Below are 19,213 nucleotides of genomic sequence, written 5' to 3' on the forward strand. Positions count from 1 at the left end.
AGTCCACAAAAGATCAGACATGATCTCATTGAATGGCGGAGCAGGCTCGAGGGGCCAGATGGCCTACTCCTGCTCCTAGTTCTTATGTTCTCCTATATTACCCAAATCCCACAAGTCTGAATTGTGTGTGGCACCTTGAAAATCCAAACACACGATAATCAACGTTTTCCTCCTTATCCATGCTCTCCTATCGGTTGTTGTGGAAAATTGACGTTTTCGATTCCTATCCTGAAACTTGGAGATAGACTACAATGCAATTCAGAGTGAGCGGCCTTATTCGGAAATAGCCATCTTTGAGTTGAAATAATAAGCCAACGTTCCATCTACCTCTTCCAACATTTCAGGGAACATCGTGGTATTGTTAAGACCAAGAAGTATTCCTGAAATTCTCATCAATATTCCTTCCCCTCCTGTTTACATCCATTCCGATTTTCATCCCCAAGTCCTTTTTCCAAAACGTAGACAGTCTAATCATGGCATTTGTGTGTGTGTGTGTGGGGGGGGACAAACTGACGAGGAAGTGGAAACTAGCAAAAGGACAGGAAATGTGTCACCTCCAAATAAAACATTTCATCCGCAGAGACAGTAGGGTACCCCGCGTCCCAAAAACCACATTACTAGAGGAACTGATAGGCACAAGCAACGAGGGGGGGGGGGGGGGGGGGGGGGGGGGGGTGCGCTATGAAAATATCCAGACAGCTACTGGACAGAGCCCGGACTCCACTGGACGAGACCAGACAAAAATGGGAGGCCGAACTGGGGACAGAGGTAGGATGGGGACTCTGGAGCGAAGCACTGAGCAGGGTGAACTCCACCTCCTCCTGCGCAAGGCTAAGCCTAATGCAGCTCAAAGTGGTGCACGGAGCGCACCTGACCAGAACCCAAATTAGCAGGTTCTCCCTGGAGGTGGAGGACATTTGTGAGCGGTGCCAGAGGGGCCCACTCAACCACACCCACTTTTGGCGAAGCAATGGTGAAGGGAGAGGAACTATAGACCGATCCAGAGGGCAATGAAATGCACGTAGGGTCAGTTAAACGAAGGACAAACTAAACCTCTCTGTACAATAAGGGAAATTAGCGCGGGGGAGAAAAATGTGATGTGTATATGTACAACTGTTTATAAATATGGGAAATGCCAATAAAAAGATTTTAAAAAAACATTCCTTCCCCAACCAATAGTAAACAGAGTAAATGGCTGTTGCTCTTTGTAGGATTTTGCTGTGTGCAAAATTATTGCCATAGCAATAAGGACATCTGGTGACGACGTGAGAGTAAGTCACATGAAAGCTGGCTCCTGCCACAGTCTTTGTATTTTGATCTCTTTTGCCCAGTTTTTCAGGAGATTTTGTGTTCCAGCCCAGCAGGTTGGCATGGATAATGTGGATATTCAACAGAGAAATGTCAAAAGCCTCAGAAAAAAAGGCCATGGGAAAGAAACCTCCGGCTGGTAGCCCGACAAAGGAATTTCGGGGAGGAAAGATGGCAGAGGCGGACGCACCCATCACATTAGAGATGCTGGTGGGGGGTGGTGACGCAGGAGTCAGAAGTTGGAAAGGCAGATGGATGGGCAATTTGAACAGCAAGTAAAGGGGATTAAAGAGTAGTTCAAAACCACCAGTGAGGAGGCGTTCAGCCAGATGCGAGAGCAGCTGGGCAAGACTACCAAAGCTGTAAAGGGGCATGGGGAGACGCTGAAGGGCATGGATGAAGCCTTGTTAATAATCATCTTTATTATTGTTACAAGTAGGCTTATATTAACACTGCAATGAAGTTACTGTTGAGGCATTAAGGTAAGCTTGCCTTGCTGGAAGCGAAAATACTGCTTGTGGCAGAGAGTACCAAGGGCCTGAAGGCTAAAGTTGAAGATCTGGAGAACAGGTCGAGCAGCCTGAATCTCAGTGATGGGTTTGCAGGAGGGAGTGGAGGGCCCAGGTATTTTGCAGAGATATTCTCTCAGTCGGTGAGGGGTGGGGGGGGGGGGGGGGGGGGGGGGGGTGGGCACAAGGAATTGTTTGCCCCTCCAGAGTTGGACAGGGTTCACCGGGCACTATGGCAGAACCATGGCCGAATGAGCCACCAAAGGGTGGTAATTGTCCACATTCAGAGTGTTCAGAGGAAAGAGTGGGTCCTGGAGTATTGGCACATTGATCGGGACGGGCACACAGTGCTCATTTATAGGGACATTGGCACTGAGCTGGCGAAGAGGTGGGTGGTTTTTAATAAAGCGAAGACGGTAGTGTACAACAAGGGTGTGCATTTCAGGGAGGTGTATCCAGCGAGGCTGAGAGTCACAATGGACTCACAGGATCACTACTTTGTACTTTGAGGCCTTCATCAAGGATAAAGGACTGGCTTGAGGAAGGGTGATGGGATTGTGTATGTGAAAGTCGGATGGAGTTGATTGTAAGCATCACAATATATTGTGTTTTGTCTTTGGGGGGGAGATTTTTCTTGAGGCCGGAGGATGGCAAAGAGGGTGGATTTATATGGTAATTGGAGAGAAAGCAGAGCATGGTAAGGATGCTGAAATTTGAACAAGGGAGTAGGGAGGGTGGCTAGAGAATTACTTTTTGTTGTTGTTTTTGTGTGGGACCCTGGGGGGGGGAGGGGAACAGAGAGAAACTTTGCTAGCACTAAGGGGTAGGCTGCAACTGTTCGGCCAGTTTGGAATGGCTAGATGAGTCTACAATGTTCGTTTGGGAGGGGGCTAGATGAGGTGGCTGGGGGGTAGAGGATAGGGAGCTAACAGTGGCCAGGGGATTTTCTTTATCTCACTTGTTGGGTGGGATAGATGGCCATCTTAGGTGGGCCTGGGGCCTAGGAACTGATGATAATGTTATGACACATCACAGTGGTAATAGCTGACTCGACGGTGGGAGGGGCGAGAGGCCCCAACAAGCTTAGTCACCTGGAACGTGCAAAACCTGTTTAAAGAGTTTGTGAGCTGATGTGGTGTTTTTGCAAGAGACCCATTTACAGGTACGTGACCAGACTAGGCTCCAGATAGTCTGGGTGAGTCAGGTGATATACTGCGAATTTGACAATAGGGCCCGGGGGCTAGCGATTTTAATCACTAAGAGGGTCCAGTTCGGGGCAGAGCAGGTCATAGCTTATCAGGGGGCGTAGCATGTGATGGTTGCAGGCTAGTAACGCCGGTTCGGGGCGGAGCGGGTCATAGCTTATCAGGGGGGGTAGCATGTGATGGTTGCAGGTTAGCAACGCCGAGTGTGTGCCATGGTTAGAACATAGGACATAGAACTGTACAGCACAGTACAGGCCTTTCGGCCTACGATGTGAAAGTGAAAAGTGAAAATTGCTTATTGTCACAAGGAGGCTTCAATGAAGATACTGTGAAAAGCCCCTAGTCGCGTTGTGCCGAACTAGTCTGAAACTAAGATCAAATCAACCTACTACCAATCATTCTAGTGCACTCCATATGCCTATCCAATAACCGCTTGAAAGTTCCTAAAGTGTCCAACTCCACTACCATAGCTGGGAGTGCGTTCCACGCCCCAACCACTCTCTGAGTAAAGAACCTACCTCTGACATCCCTCCTATATCTTCCACCATGAACCTTATAGTTATGCCCCCTTATAACTGCTACATCCACCCGAGGAAAAAGTCGCTGAACGTCCACTCTATCTATCCTTCTCATCATCTTATACACCTCCATTAAGTCACCTCTCATCCTCTTTCATTCCAATGAGAAAAACCCTAGCTCCCTCAACCTTTCCTCATAAGACCTACCCTCCAGTCCAGGCAGCATCCTGGTAAATCTCCTTTGCACCCTTTCCAATGCTTCCACATCCTTCCTATAATGAGGTGACCAGAGCTGCACACAATACTCCAAATGTGGTCTAACCAAGGTCTTGAACAGTTGCAGCATAACCTCACGGTCCGCCTCGAGAAGGTCAAATACACTGTGAGGGGGTCACTTGAAGTGTTCCACTGGAAATGGCGGCCATTTACATTGTATTTCAGAGAGTTGGTCACTGTTAGTTGTTAAAGGGGGATGGGGGTGTGGAGAAGGGGAAAGAAAGAGGCAAATACATGGGGGATGGGCCTTATTCTTTGGGTTGAAGGGTTTCTGGGTTTCTGGTTGTTTGCGTCTAGTTGGGATTATTGTTTGTTTTCTTCGTAATTGTGTTAACTTTAATTAAAACATTTAAAAAAATAACAATCAAGTCATTTCTAAAATGTAATAATGCGTGATATCAATTAAAGTTTTTACTAATTTCCTTGGCCTTAATTCATTTAGGCTGCACAAGAGAGAGAGGAACTTCAAAATCACGGGGATGAGCTTGATGCTAAAATTTCAAAAGGTGAAAAAGAATTAAGAGCCCTGGAGAATACATTGCAGCTGCTCAACAATCAAAATGCAACATATCAAAAATCTTTCAACAGGGTCACAGAAACAAGTATGTGCTTTCCCACAGCTTGTAAATGAGAGTTTTTTTTCTTAATTGTAGTAGCAATGCAAAATTCCTACTTCATATTTGCTAATGCTGTGTCTCATTAAAATAATTTCAAGAAAAATGGAAGACATAAATTAGATTAGGCATTTTCAAAGTCGGGGTGGCGACCCGCGGGTGGGTGTCGGGAGGGTCGCGGAGCCGTCCGCTGCAGCACTCCCGATTGCGCAAATTTGTGTGCAACAGCCACAGCAGTCGGCTTTTAACAATGCCGGCTGCCTTCAAAATGATGGCTGCGACCATATTAACAAATGAGGGCGCACTGCACATGCGTGCTCACTCATCATGCGCATGCGCCCATGTTTTATATGGCCGTGGCCGTCATTTTGAAGGCCGCTCGTAGCCCGCATTGTTAAAAGCCAGCTGCTGCAGCTATTGCACGCGAATTTGCGCAATCGGAGAGGCAGGAGAAGATTCTTTTAAAAATTCTATGTAATCTTCCTGCCTGAAGAGAGGCAGAGAGCAGGTCACAGGCCCCCGAACATCAATGTCATGTGCTTTGGGCACAATTGCGATTCCTCCATTTGGTCAGCAGCAAACAAGTAAATGAGGACCAAACAGGTTCACGTCTCGCATTAAAGGGAGGAGAAAATGGTGGGTTGCGAATGTCGGCCGGAGTGCATCGCGAAGGTCGGCCGGCGTGGGTTGCGAAGGTCGGCCGGCGGGGGTCGTGAAGGTCGGCCGGCGTGGGTCACGAAGGCCGGCCGGCCTGGGTCGCGAAGGTCGGCCAGCGTGGGTCGCGAAGGTCGGCCGGCATGGGTCGTGAAGGTCGGCCGGCGTGGGTCGCGAAGGTCGGCCGGTTGGTAAAAATGGGTCCCTGGAAAAAAAAAGTTTGAAAAACAGTACATTAGATACAATGTCACTTGAGAACTACCCTCCATTTTCTGAAAATAGTGGGAAATGTTGAACCCAACTGTCCAATTCAAGAGTAAAGAAGAGAGACAAAAACAGCAAATTTACAGTTCTACCTCTGTTACACCAAGGACATCTGAAATAGATCAGATCTTCATTTAGGACAAGTGATTTTTCAGGCCTGAGATAATAATTTGGTAATTATATAATTTAAGGAATGCTGGTTTTCAGATCTGCCTGGGAAATTGGGCTGCCCTCGTGTGGCTAACTACCACCAAAATGTAAGTTAAACATTTTTAAAGCTGGATATGCCAGCCCATGAAAGTCTCCCACACCCAGAGCATACCTGATTCTGGAATTGGTTGTGCTGCCACTGGAGGGGCAACAGGCTTAGCAGCTCCTCTAAATTATTTAAAGAATTATTCAAGGGCTAATTCTGGGCAAGTCTCAGGCCCCCCAATTTGGGCATGTACTCTCTGATACAAAAATGGGTTTAATCAATTTGCCCTCGCACGACCTACAATCCATTTTATTTTAGTAATCCTCACAAACCATGAAGTATAAAGCAGAAATTGAAAATTAGACGAAGTAAAAAAGCAAAAGCAAATTGGAAATATAGATGGTATTAAGGGAGAGAAATAAAAGAGACAGAAACAGTTAAACGCTTAGTTACTCAAATCTGTAATGCTAATTTTCTTGAAGTGCAACTCCAAACTTATAAAATAGGTTGCAGTCATTTTAATCGAGAGTCAAGCAAGTTTTGGCTTATAATGTACAAAACCGTTTCGAAGCAATATTTTAATTTGTCTCCAAAACAAAAAAATCAATACCTACTGAGTTCAACATTTTAAGTAATTTACACTACAGGTGAAGAGTTTGAAAATAAACGACAGTTGGAAGAACAAAAAAAGGCCATTGATGAAAAATACAGATATAAGCGCAGGCAAATAAGAGAGCTTCAAGAGGACATTCAGGTAATGGTCTAAAATAATTATGTTTCCAACACTGGAAAGCTGATTAATTTATACTTACTTGGATATTTTCAGATGAATTATATTCTCATGTCAGGTAAATGTTTACTTCCTAAAACCCAGGAAAATATTCAGAAATGTGCATCAATATCTTGCTTGCATCTTACTGTCAAACTCATGCTGCTCATGCTCTGGTCTATTGCACTTCATGTCATTGATTAAACAAAACTTAATAAATGTCTACAGCTGTCAGAACTATTATTTGCAAGAATGTTAAGGAAACAGATTTAAAGTTTTGACATGGAATCACTTAAGTTGTCTCAAATCATGATCATTGCAACAATGTTGCATGATTAATTAATTGTTTCAAAAGGAGCTCCTACCATAGATCAATGGAGCATCAGCAGGGATGTGTGCCTCTCGTTTCGTATACCAGTTTATGATTCTGGTGTCCCTCTTTATTTGGGGAAGCACATTTATGTTAATAAGGAGCTAGACTACAGAAAGAACCAGTTTTGTCCAGATGTAATGTGAATCAGGCTCAACAATTAAGAAATATAAAAATTTTTCTTGGATTTTTACCCCTTCAGGACATCCGAAAACACAAGTCAATTCATCACATTTGAAGTATAATTACTGGTGTTGTGGATACAAAACTCCACAGCCAGTTTGTGCACAATAATATCACAGAAACAAGAATGAGATGACAATTCAGTCAGTTTTGGAGATTTTTTTTTATGGATAGCTTGGACACTACAAGAATTGCCCAATTTTTAAAAGTGATATAGGATTTAGCGCATCCACAGAGAGTACATAGGCCTCAGTTTAACATCTCATCCAAAAGGTGGCATCCATAATAATGCAGTACTCCCTGGGAACTGCACTTAAGTGCCAAGCTAGAGTTTAAAGCTGTGACCTCAGCAGGATTTAATGCCATTCATCCCACCCTGTGGCGTGTTTTCTAGCAGTGGCGGCAAGATCTTCCAGTCTCACTGAAGTCTACGCCGTTTTGTATGGCACACCCGTCCCGCAGCCAGAGAATCCACAATTGGGAGGGGGAGGGCGAGAGAGAGAGGCCTTCGACATGACTGCAAAATCCTACCGGCAGGAAGGGACAGAAAATCCCATTCTGTGTTCAAAGCTGTTACCAAAGTTAATCATATCAGGTACAGCATATTTTTATGGTCATCGGTCCATCCATTGCAGGATGGTTGAATTCCAATACTCTTAAGAAATAATGAAAGATTTTTAATTTATCTGACATCTTTCACAATCTCAATCTCCCAAAACGTTATGTAACTCATAAAGTACTTGTTCATTGCAATTACTATTGTAATGTATGAAGAAGTGCACCAAATATGCTTATAGCAAGGTCTTAAATACAGCACGATATATTACCAATCATTTTGTGTGATTCAAAAGTAGAAAAATCAGAATACTCAACAGGACAGGCATTACCTGTGGAGGGAGAAACATGTAAAGTTTCAGGTCAATTATCTTTTGTTAAGATTGAAATTTTTTACATTTCAGATTTCCAGCATTTGCAGTATTTTTCATGTATTAATATTCTGGTGATGTTGGTATGGGATAAATATTACCCAGGATATTGGGAGGACCCCTGAGCTCCTCCTTAAAATAAACTAGTGGGAGGCAGTGGCATAGTGGTATTGTCACTGGACTATTAATCCAGAAACCCAGGGTAATGCTCCAGAGACCCTGGTTCAAATCCCACCACAGCACGACAGGGTGAAATTTGAATTTAATAAAAATTTGGAATTAAAAATCCTATGATGACCATGTCAATGATCATTGTCGATAAAAACCATCTGGTTCACTTGTCTTTTAGGAAAGGAAATCTGTCGTCCTTACTAGGCTACATGTGACTCCAGATCCACAGCAATGTGGTTGACTCTTAGAATGCCCTTTGAAATGGCCTAGCAAGCCACTCAGTCCAAGGGCAATTAGTATGGGCAATAAATACTGGCCCGCATTCCATGAATAAATTAAAAATAAATACCAAGAGATGGTTTATGTCCAACTGAAAGCAAATCTGGCTTTGATTTAACACCTCATTTGAAAGACAACTGGTAATCCAGGAACCTGGAAAAATGATCTGGAGACACGAGTTAAAAATCACACAATGACAGCTGGTGAATTTAAATTTCATTAAATTCATCTAATTTTAAAAGTGTTACTGTCACTAATCACGACCATAAAATTACTGGAGTGTCATTAAAAACCCATTTGGTTCACTAATATCCATTAGGGAAGGAAATCTGCCGTCTGTAGTTGTTCTGGCCAAAATATGATTCGAGAGCCACACCAATTAACTTTCTTCGAAATGGCCTATCCACCAACTCACATGTATTAAAGTCTCAGCATCCCAGGGCAATTAGAGATGGGCAAGGACAGCACGGTGGCACAATGGGCACTGCTACCTATGGCTCAGAGGACCCAGGTTCGATCCCGGCCCCGAGTCACGGTCCATGTGGAGTTTGCACATTCTCCCCATGTCTGCGTGGGTCTCACCCCCACAGCCCAAAGATGTGCTGGTTAGGTGGATTGGCAGCACTAAATTGCCCCTCAATTGGAAAAAATAATTGGGTACTCCAAATTTATTTAAAAAAAGAAATGGGCAATAAATGCTGGCCTAGCCAATCATTCTTTGAACGAATAAAACTGTGTAATACTCCTTAAGTACTGGAAGAAAACTGTAAACATTTTGGATACATTTCACAAGTCACAAAAAGCATAAGCCTAAAATTAGAACATTTTATTTGCAATTATCCTCCCTCTCTCTCTCTCTTGCCTCTTCCACCCCCCCCCCCCCCCTCCCCCATGGACTATTAACTTGTGGCTTCTCCCTCAGTCCATGACAAACACCTCAGACAATCTGTTAAAGGAAGAATCAGCACTCGATGTGATAGCTGAAGAGCAACAGGACAAAATCATGCATCTCGAAAAGGAATTGGAGGATCAGATGGGCAAACTGGAAAGGGTGACAAAACATGTGCGTAAAACTATTAGTATTTGTAGCATTGTTTCAATGTCATATTCTTTCAAACTGCTCTCGCACCCTGAACCCATTGCACTTTAAAATTTAGCATATCTTCAAGTTGCTTAAACCATGCTAATCATCAATGATCCTTCGCAGCAAAAATATGATCTTAATATTTAATAATAATTTTGGCGTTTGACAAAGGAAAAATAGGTTACATGTTTACATTTCAATAAGTTACATCAATTCTGTATAATATTGTACAGTTGATCTGTAGGTAGTGGATGATGCAGTGCTTATAAACACTAAACAGACAAGCAAAGCAAGAAAATTCAAGCCATTTATCCAATTGAAAAACAAGCAACTATCAAATAACCTTTTGTTTTAACTTTCCATCTCTGTTCGTTTTATTGCTTCTTGTTACATGCATCACAGAGACATATCCTGATCGTTTTCAGAATTATTTTTCTCTAAATTATTTTATCAGGAAAAGTTAAGTAATTTGCTACAATGGGCGGCATGGTAGCACCGTGTTTAGCATTGTTGCTTCACAGAGTCAGGGTCCCAGGTTCGATGCCCAGCTTGAGTCACCATCCATGCAGAGTCTGCAAGTTCTCCAAGTGTCTGCGTGGTTTTTCTCCGGGTGCTCCGGTTTCCTCCCACAATCCCGAAAGAGGTGCTGTTAGGTAATTTGGATATTCTGAATTCTCCCTCCGTGTACTCGAATGGGCGCCGGAATGTGTTGATGAGACTTTTGACGGTAACTTCATTGCGGTTATAATGTAAGCCTACCTGTGACAATAAAGATTAATTATTAAATACTTTCTAGCACTGATGAATTCTTATGTGAAATTTCCTTAGTTTTAGTTTTTATCCAACATCATGTAATATTTGTACTGTTTAACGAAAAAATTCTGAATGTTGAATCAATTTTCAAAACAGTGTTCTAAAGTTGTCAAAGATATTCGTTCTGCCAAGAAAGGCCCAGGAGCAACCCAAGAGGAGCAAGATATCAATCTTCGTGAACTACGAGACTTCAACAGGTCATTGAATAAGCTATTAGCAGATGCAATGGATGATTGTCCGAGTTTGGCTGCTGATCTTCAACTTTACTTTGACCAGGTAAAACAAATCAATACATTGTGCAGTTACAATTTTAAGTATTGAATTTTGGACTGGGGCTTAATCTGATTTAATAATAATAATGGAATAATTTCCCTTTGAAATTCAAATTTAGGAGTTAAGACTCGACTAAACATAATCTCATAATAATTGCAGCTATGGTGTTTCCTCCTTTTTCTGACATTAGATAAATATTAACTAAAATTTCACAAATAAATAATGCTATAATTTGGTTTAATATTTATAAAATTATGTTTTGAACTGTATAATGTGATGGAAAATCTGTTCAGAAAAATACAAGTCTACTATGAAGACGCATTAGTTAGTGAAACCTAATTGACCATATTTTATTTTAGGCTTGTTTACCATTACCAACTGCTCCTACACCACCAAGTAGCCAGCACAGTTCAAGAACATCATCTGTTCGTAGCTCTGGATCATCCGCAAGGTTAGTGCTTTGCAAGTAAACATACATAGATAGGTCCTGGGTAAACATGCTGTGACCAAATAAGAGCATATTCCTCACACTTCAGGTCCCTGACTGCAACTGGGAATTTGTTTTTATATAGGTGAGGGAAGGGGTGGAAGTTCTTTAATTATTATTTAAGTTACATTGAGTCTACAGCACAGAAACAGGCCATTCAGCCCATGTGGTCTCTGGTGGCATTTATCCTGCATACCATCTGCCTCCCATCTCTCTTCCTCTAACAGTCAACATCCCCTACCATTGTTTTTTCCCTTATTTCTTATCCAGCATCCCCCTAAGTGCTTGTATGCTTGTTGCCTCAACCACCCCTAGTAGTTATACGTTCAATGTTCATAATACCCTCTGGGTAAAGACATTTCCCCTAAATTCCCGATTGATGACCACCTTCATCTATGTATTTATTTATTTTTTAAACTGGCCTTATTAACCTGCAATACTACTTTATACGATTTGTTTTTGTTTCCTCAAGATCCCACTTCTTCTGTACCTTATTTGGATTATCAGCTAACCAATACTTATTCTACCAATACTTAGAACATAGAACAGTACAGCACAGAACAGGCCCTTCGGCCCTCGATGTTGTGCCGAGCCATGATCACCCTACTCAAACCCACGTATCCACCCTATACCCGTAACCCAACAACCCCCCCATTAACCTTTACTTTTTTTAGGACACTACGGGCAATTTAGCATGGCCAATCCACCTAACCCGCACATCTTTGGACTATGGGAGGAAACCGGAGCACCCGGAGGAAACCCACGCACACAGGGGGAGGACGTGCAGACTCCACACAGACAGTGACCCAGCCGGGAATCGAACCTGGGATCCTGGAGCTGTGAAGCATTTATGCTAACCACCATGCTACCCTGCTGCCCCGTCTACTTATCCTGCCCCGGTACAGGTTTGGTTGAGCATGTCCACTGTCTTCAAGCCGGGAAGCTGATGACATTGTGCATGTGGTCTCCAGCTGATGTTGTCAAGACAACTGGGGAGATGGTGGTGTAGGGCTTCTGTCACTGGACTAATAAAGAGAATCCGAGTAATGCTTGGAAGACCCAGGTTCAAATCCTGCCACTGCAGATGGTGAAATTTTAATTCGATAAAAGTCTGGAACTTCAAAAAATAAGTCAAATGATGACCATGAAACTATTGTCGATTGTTGTAAAAACCCATCACTAATGTCCTTTGGGGAAGGAAATCTGCCGTTCTTACCTGGTCTGGCCTACATGTGACTCCAGACCCACAGAAATGTGGTCGACTCTTTTTTTTAAATAAACAATTTTAACGAGGTATTTTTCACATTACAAACAGCAACAGTATAAAAAGAATGTACAAAGAATAATAAACATAATGCAATCACCGACTCCCAACCCACCACGGCCCACTGAATTAACCCCCTATTCTACGCTACCCTAACGATTAATTCTCTGCGAAGTCGATGAATGGTTGCCACCTCCGGGCAAACCCTAGCAGTGACCCTCTTAAGGCGAACTTAATCTTCTCTAGTCCGAGCAAGCTTACCATGTCAGTTTGCCAGGTCTCCGCATTCAGGGGCTTTTAGTCCCTCCAAGCTAGCAGTATCCGTCTCCGGGCGACCAGGGAGGCAAAGGCCAGAACATCTGCCTCTTTCTCCCCCTGGAGTCCTGGGTCCTCCGACACCCCAGAAATTGCCACCCCTGGACTCCTTGCCACCCTTGCTTTCAATACGTTGGATATGACATCTGCAAACCCTTGCAAATCCCCTAAGTTTTGGACACGCCCAGAGCATGTGGACATGGTTCGCTGGTCCTCTCGCACATTTTACATACCTGTCCTCCACCCCAAAGAATCTACTCATCTGGGCCACTGCCATGTGGGCCCGGTGGGCCACCTTGAATTGGATCAAGCTGAGACTGGCACAAGTCGCAGTCGCTTTGATTCTGCTCAAGACGTCCGCCCAAAAGCCATCTTCCATCTCACCACCCAGCTCCTCCTCCCTTCAGCTCCTCGGTCTGCATCTCCTCCACCCCCATAAGCTCTTTGTAGATGTCTGTGACGCTCCCTTCTCCCACCATCCCTATACACAACCCTATCCTGGATCCCCCTTAATGGCAAGAGTGGGAAGGATGAAACCTGCCTTCGCAGAAAGTCCCGCACCTGTAAACATCTAAGTTTGTTCCCCCTTGCCAACCCAAACTTCTCCTCCAGCACCCTCAAGCTAGGGAAGCTCCTCTCGAAAAACAAGTCCTCCATCCTCTCAATTCCCGCCCTTCACCATACTCGGAACCCCCCCATCCAAGCTCCCTGGGGCAAACCGATGATTGTCACAAATTGGGGACCAGATCGATGCTCCCACTGCGTCAGCGTACCTCCTCCACTAACCCAAATTCTCACTAGGGCTGCCTCCACTAGGGCTGGTGGAGTACCTCGCCGGCAGGAACGGCAGAGGTACCATTATCAATGCCCCCAGACTGGTGCCACTACACGAGGCTGCCTCCATACGCTCTCAACCGACCCCGCCCCCACCACCCACTTCCTTATCATGGCTATGTTAGCCACCCAGTAATAATTACTAAAATTCGGCATTGTAAGCCCCCCTCCCTCTGATTCCGCTCGAGCATCACCTTCTTCATTCATGGGGACTTAGCCATCCATACAAAACCCAGGTGATTTTATTAACCCCCTTGAAAAAGGACCGCGGAATGAAAATTTGGAGACACTGAAATACAAACAGAAATGTTGGTAGGGCCGTCATTTTAATCGTCTGCACTCTCCCAGCTAACGACAGCGGGAACGCATCCCATCTCCGAAACTCACCTGTCATCTTTTCCACCAACCGGGACAAGTTCAACTTGTGTAACCAGCGCCACTTGTATCCCTAAATACCTGAAATTGTCCCCTACTAACCTGAATGGCAGTTCCCTCAGCTGACGCTCCTGGCCCCTCGCCTGGACTACAAACATCTCACTCTTTGTCATATTCAGTTTATACCCTGAAAATCGGCCAAATTCCCCCTAAATCGGCATAATTTCGCCATAATATAAGAGCAGGTCATCCGTGTACAGCAAGACTCTATGTTCCACCCTCTCCCACCCCGAACCAGCCCCTTGAAGCTCTCAGAGCAATTGCCAGTGGCTCTATAGCTACGCAAACAGCAGTGCGGAGAGGGGGCACCCCTGTCTTGTCTCCTGGTACAGTTTAAAATAGTCCGAGGTTGCCCTATTCGTCCTTACACCAGCCTCCGGGGCCTGGTACAACAGCCTGACCCAGTCAATAAAGCCCCTACCGAACCCAAATCGTCCCAGCTCTTCCCATAGATAGCCCCACTCCACCCAGTCGAACACCTTCTCCGTATCCATTGCCACTACTACCTCTACCTCCCTACCCTCCGGGGGCATCATGATCACATTGAGCAGTCTTCTTATATTGGCCACCAACTGCCTACCCTTGACAAACCCAGTCTGATCCTCCATAATCACATCCGGCACACAATCTTCAATCCTGGAGGCCAGAATCTTGGCCAGCAACTTGGCATCCACGTTAAGCAGGGAAATCGGCCTATATGATCCACATAGCTCCGGGTTCTTGTCCCACTTCAATATCAACGAAATAGTGGCCTGTGACATAATCGGGGGCAGCACCCCTATGTCCCTCGCCTCATTGAAAACCTTAACCAGCAACGGCCCTAAAATCCCCGGGAACTTTTTATAAAACTCCACCGGGTACCCGTCCGGCCCCGAGGCTTTACCCGACTGCATTGCCTTCAAGCCCTCAACTATTTCTTCGGCCCTATTCGGGGCCCCCAGGCCATCCACCAGCTCCCTACCCACCCTTGGGAAGGTCAGTCCATCCAAAAAGCGTCTCATCCCCTCTGGCCCCGTGGTGTTCCGAGCGGTAGAGCCTATTGTAAAAGTCCCTGAACGCCCTGTTTAGCCCTGCCTACTCCCCTCTCAATTTCCCTGGCAGTCTCCCTCTTCCTAAGCTGCTGTGCCAACATTCTGCTGGCCTCCTCCTCTCTAAGCTGCTCCACTGCCTTACCTGTGGACAACACCCCGAACTCAGCCTGCAGCTTCCGACGCTCCCCGAAGAGCTCCACCCACCACATACCTCCTGTCCGTTTCTGTCCTATCCATCCTGTCCCTATGCATCCAGATCGCAATGTGGTCGACTCTTAACTTCACACTTGAGGGCAATTAAGGATGGGCAATAAATGCTGGCACAGCCTGCAATGCCCACATCCCATAAACAAATTAAAACAAACTGAAAGTAGCCTCCTGGTTTGATAAGTATGAAAGCACTGAACTTGGGAACTAAATTGCGACACACAGTAGCACATGGTTAGCACAGTTGCTTCACAGCACCAGGGTCCCAGGTTCGATTCCCGGCTTGGATCACTGTCTGTGCGGAGTCGGCATGTTCTCCCCATGTTTGCGTGGGTTTCCTCCGGGTGCTCCACTTTCCTCCCACAGTCCAAAGATGTGCAGGTTAGGTGGATTGGCCATGATAAATTGCCCTTACTGTGGGCAGCACGGTAGTATTGTGGATAGCACAATGGCTTCACAGCTCCACCATCCCAGGTTCGATTCCGGCTTGGGTCACTGTCTGTGCGGAGTCTGCACATCTTCCCCGTGTGTGCGTGGGTTTCCTCCGGGTGCTCCGGTTTCCTCCCACAGTCCAAAGATGTGCAGGTTAGGTGGATTGGCCATGATAAATTGCCCTTAGTATCCAAAATTGCCCTTAGTGTTGGGTGGGGTTACTGGGTTATGGGGATAGGGTGGAGGTGTTGACCTTGGGTAGGGTGCTCTTTCCAAGACACCCAAGAGTGCAGGCTCGATGGGCCGAATGGCCTCCTGCACTGTAAATTCTATGAAGTCCCGAAAGAGGCACGGTTAGGTAATTTGGACATTCTGAATTCTCCCTCTGTGTACCCTGGAATGCTAGCAGCACTGTTTTGGAGCTGCTCTTGTATCTAGTCAATGGTAATAAATATTGGTGTGGTGACGGGACTCCTGCCTCCTGTGAATTATTACAGTGGTGATGAGGTAAACAAAGAACTTTGCGGAGACCAGCTGCCGCACTCGGAAGGTAAGCCTTGCTATTTCAAAAATGCCATTTTTTGGGAGGTTAGATGCATTCGACATGACTATTGAGGACTGGTCCCAGTATGTGGAGAGAATGTGTTACTTCTTCTGGGCCAATGATATAATTACGGACGAAAGGAGACGGGTTATCCTGCTGTCGGCGTGCGGACCCTCAGCTTTCGCCACTATACGTAGTCTAACTTATCCCGATGCGCCGAACACGAATTCTTTCCAAGAATTAACGGAATTGATGAAAGAGCACTACGTCTCAAAACCACCCCTCATTTTGCGCAATGTTGGTCGTTCTGGGTGAGTGTGCTTAACACTCAATTTGGCTCTGTTTTGTTACTTAGCTCTAGAGTCGCCAGGTGTCGTTAAGACACCGCCACAAGCTTCAAAGTGAAGTTCAAAGCAATAAAACCATACACCAATTAGTAAGTCCAAACAACTACCCATGCACACGCTAAAAGGATTAAACTTATTCCTACCGCAAAATAAACTAATATTTATCTCGAAGAAACTGCTGGGTCAGGGAACAAGGCCTCTTGCTCTGCTCTGGTCTGCAGACTTCAGGTTGGTATCAGTTAAAAGGGGTCAGGAGTGCCTATCCCTGGTAGCGATCGTTGTGAGGCACTTACTTGTTGGCAGCTGCTGTTCGAACCCTCTCCTCTCTCTCGTTCAAGATCTTCTTGGCAAAAGCTGGTCCACGGAGGAGTGTTGGTCAAAGAGAGAGAAGGGCTGGAGGGCTGGATCAGAAGACTGAACCATGTGTGGGACCTGTCTTTTATAGGTCCCAGGCGATCCACGCCCCTTTGGGCGGACTCCCTTACCTGCTTGGAATCGATTGGGTCTCTTCCCAATCGATATGTTTCAATCCTTCAATAATGGGGCAGTTCCTCGGTCACTGGGGCGGTTCTTGGGACTTATTGTTTTAGGCTTCTCTGGCGCCGAAAGGTCTGGCCTTCCATTCAATGTATCGATCTGTATTTAACTTGTTTCCATTATATCTGGGGATCACCCGGTATCGCCTCTTTTAGTATGTTAACTGGTTTCTTTTCACAGTGCTGTCTGGTTTCTGCAGCAGTCAATATACAAGTGCTTTGCAAGCTGCTTGCTTTACAACATGTCCATTTTCCCTGCATTCCTTGCAATCTTCCATTTTGTGTTGGGCAGTGGCCACCCCAGGTGGTTACAGCAGGTACAGATTCTACACAGCGAAGCGGGAAGACAGGGAGTCAGTCACAAATTTCTTGACCCGCCTGAGAAGGCTGGCGGAAAAATGTGAGTTTGCCCCGACGCTAAATGAAATGCTTCAGTACCGGTTAGTGTGTGGTATAAACAAGCTGGTCCACGGACAGAGAAGGACCGTTTTTGGCACCGGACAGAGTGGGGTAACAGCGACAGAAACCCTAGAAGGAGGTGGCAAAAGAGGAATAGCAGGTGGGGACGCAGGGAAGTATACAATCTAGACGCCCCATCCTCCTCCGAAGGGGAACAATTATATAATATTGCGATGAAGAAAGCAGAACCTATTAAGATTACCCCACGGGTGAACGGTTGGCCGACAATAATGGAAATAGACACGGGGGTGGCCGTATCAGTAATGGGAGTGGCAGCATTTTAAAAAATCAAAGATGGACTCCAGCCACTAACCCTAACAAAAACATCGACGAAACTTAAAACCTACACGGGGGAACCCCTGGAAGTTCTAGGCACGACTCATGTACCCGTGGAATATGAGAAACAATTGCTCAGATTACCGTTGACGATAGTAGAGGGCTCCGGACCGAGCTTAATTGGATGGAACTGGCTGAAAGACCTAAAATTAGATTGGATGAAAATTTTCCAGAGTGGAAGCGGGCAGTTGAATGGAGTACTCCAAAAATACCCGGAGGTATTTCAAGAAGGTTTGGGGGAAATCATAGGCGCCAAATCAACTTTGCACGTGGACCCAGAAGCCCTTCTGAAATTTTGTAAGGCCAGGGCGGTACCTTTCGCGTTAAGGAAGAAAGTAGAGGTCGAAATAGAAAGGTTACGGCGCGACGGCATTATCAGACCAGTACAGTTCTCGGAATGGGCAGCGCCGGTGGTACCAATTTTGAAGCCAGGCGGCTCGATATGTCTCTGTGGAGGTTTCAAACAGACGGTAAACAAATACGCACTGCTGGACAAATACCCGATCCCGGAAATAGACGACCTATATGCCAAATTGGCAGGTGGGCTTTTGTTCACGAAACTGGACATGAGCCACGCCTACCTGCAGTTAAAACTGGACAAGGACTCTCAGAAGTTCGCTACGATCAACACCCTGAAGGGCCTTTTTCATTATACTAGGCTACCTTTCGGAGTGTCATCAGCCTGCGCTATATTCCAGCGTACGATGGAAAATATTCTGCAGGGACTACCGCAGGTGGCGATTTATTTGGACGATATCTTAATCACAGGTAGGACGAACAGGGAACACTTAAGGAACCTGGAGGAAGTGCTCAGGCATTTCGCAAAGGCAGGCGTACGGCTTAAAAGAGAAAAATTTGTTTTTCTGGCCCCACAAGTGACGTACCTGGGATATAAAGTAGACGAGTCGGGCTTACACCCATTGGAAGACAGAATAAGGGCAATAAAATAGAATATGGGCCGCACGGTAGCATGGTGGTTAGCATAAATGCTTCACAGCTCCAGGGTCCCAGGTTCAGTTCCCGGCTGGGTCACTGTCTGTGCGGAGTCTGCACGTCCTCCCCGTGTGTGCGTGGGTTTTCTCCGGGTGCTCCGGTTTCCTCCCACAGTCCAAAGATGTGCGGGTTAGGTGGATTGGCCATGCTAAATTGCCCGTAGTGTCCTAAAAAGTAAGGTTAAGGGGGGGGGGGGGGGGTTGTTGGGTTACGGGTATAGGGTGGATACGTGGGTTTGAGTAGGGTGATCATTGCTCGGCACAACATCGAGGGCCGAAGGGCCTGTTCTGTGCTGTACTGTTCTAAAGAAGCCCCAGCTCCCACGACGGTCCAGGAGCTACAATCATTTCTCAGGTTGGTAACCTATTATGGCAAATGTATTGAAAATAGGGCGTCCATCCTATAACCCCTCCACCAGCTACTAAAAAAGGGGCAAGAATGGAAATGGTCTGCCCGCCAAAACCGAGCATTTAGGGACATTGAGGAACAGCTGTCATCCAAAAATATCCTAGAGCATTATGACCCAAGGAAGGAGTTGGTGGTCACTTGTGATGCATCCCCTTACGGGGTAGGAGCCGTCT

At 45.7% G+C, this 19,213-nt stretch overlaps 1 protein-coding gene across 1 annotated transcript in view; it reads left to right on the forward strand.

Moving 5' to 3' along the window:
- ccdc39 (coiled-coil domain containing 39) overlaps positions 1 to 19,213 on the forward strand; it is a 187,870-nt gene that overhangs the window by 155,144 nt on the left and 13,513 nt on the right. Inside the window, exons 15-19 of the mRNA XM_038816334.1 lie at positions 4,259 to 4,418; positions 6,192 to 6,298; positions 9,165 to 9,305; positions 10,236 to 10,415; positions 10,772 to 10,863. Of these exons, the coding sequence (XP_038672262.1) occupies positions 4,259 to 4,418; positions 6,192 to 6,298; positions 9,165 to 9,305; positions 10,236 to 10,415; positions 10,772 to 10,863 (680 nt within the window). The remainder of the gene's footprint in view (positions 1 to 4,258; positions 4,419 to 6,191; positions 6,299 to 9,164; positions 9,306 to 10,235; positions 10,416 to 10,771; positions 10,864 to 19,213) is intronic.

The sequence above is a fragment of the Scyliorhinus canicula genome, chromosome 13, assembly GCF_902713615.1.
Source record: "Scyliorhinus canicula chromosome 13, sScyCan1.1, whole genome shotgun sequence".
Classification (NCBI taxonomy): Eukaryota; Metazoa; Chordata; class Chondrichthyes; order Carcharhiniformes; family Scyliorhinidae; genus Scyliorhinus; species Scyliorhinus canicula.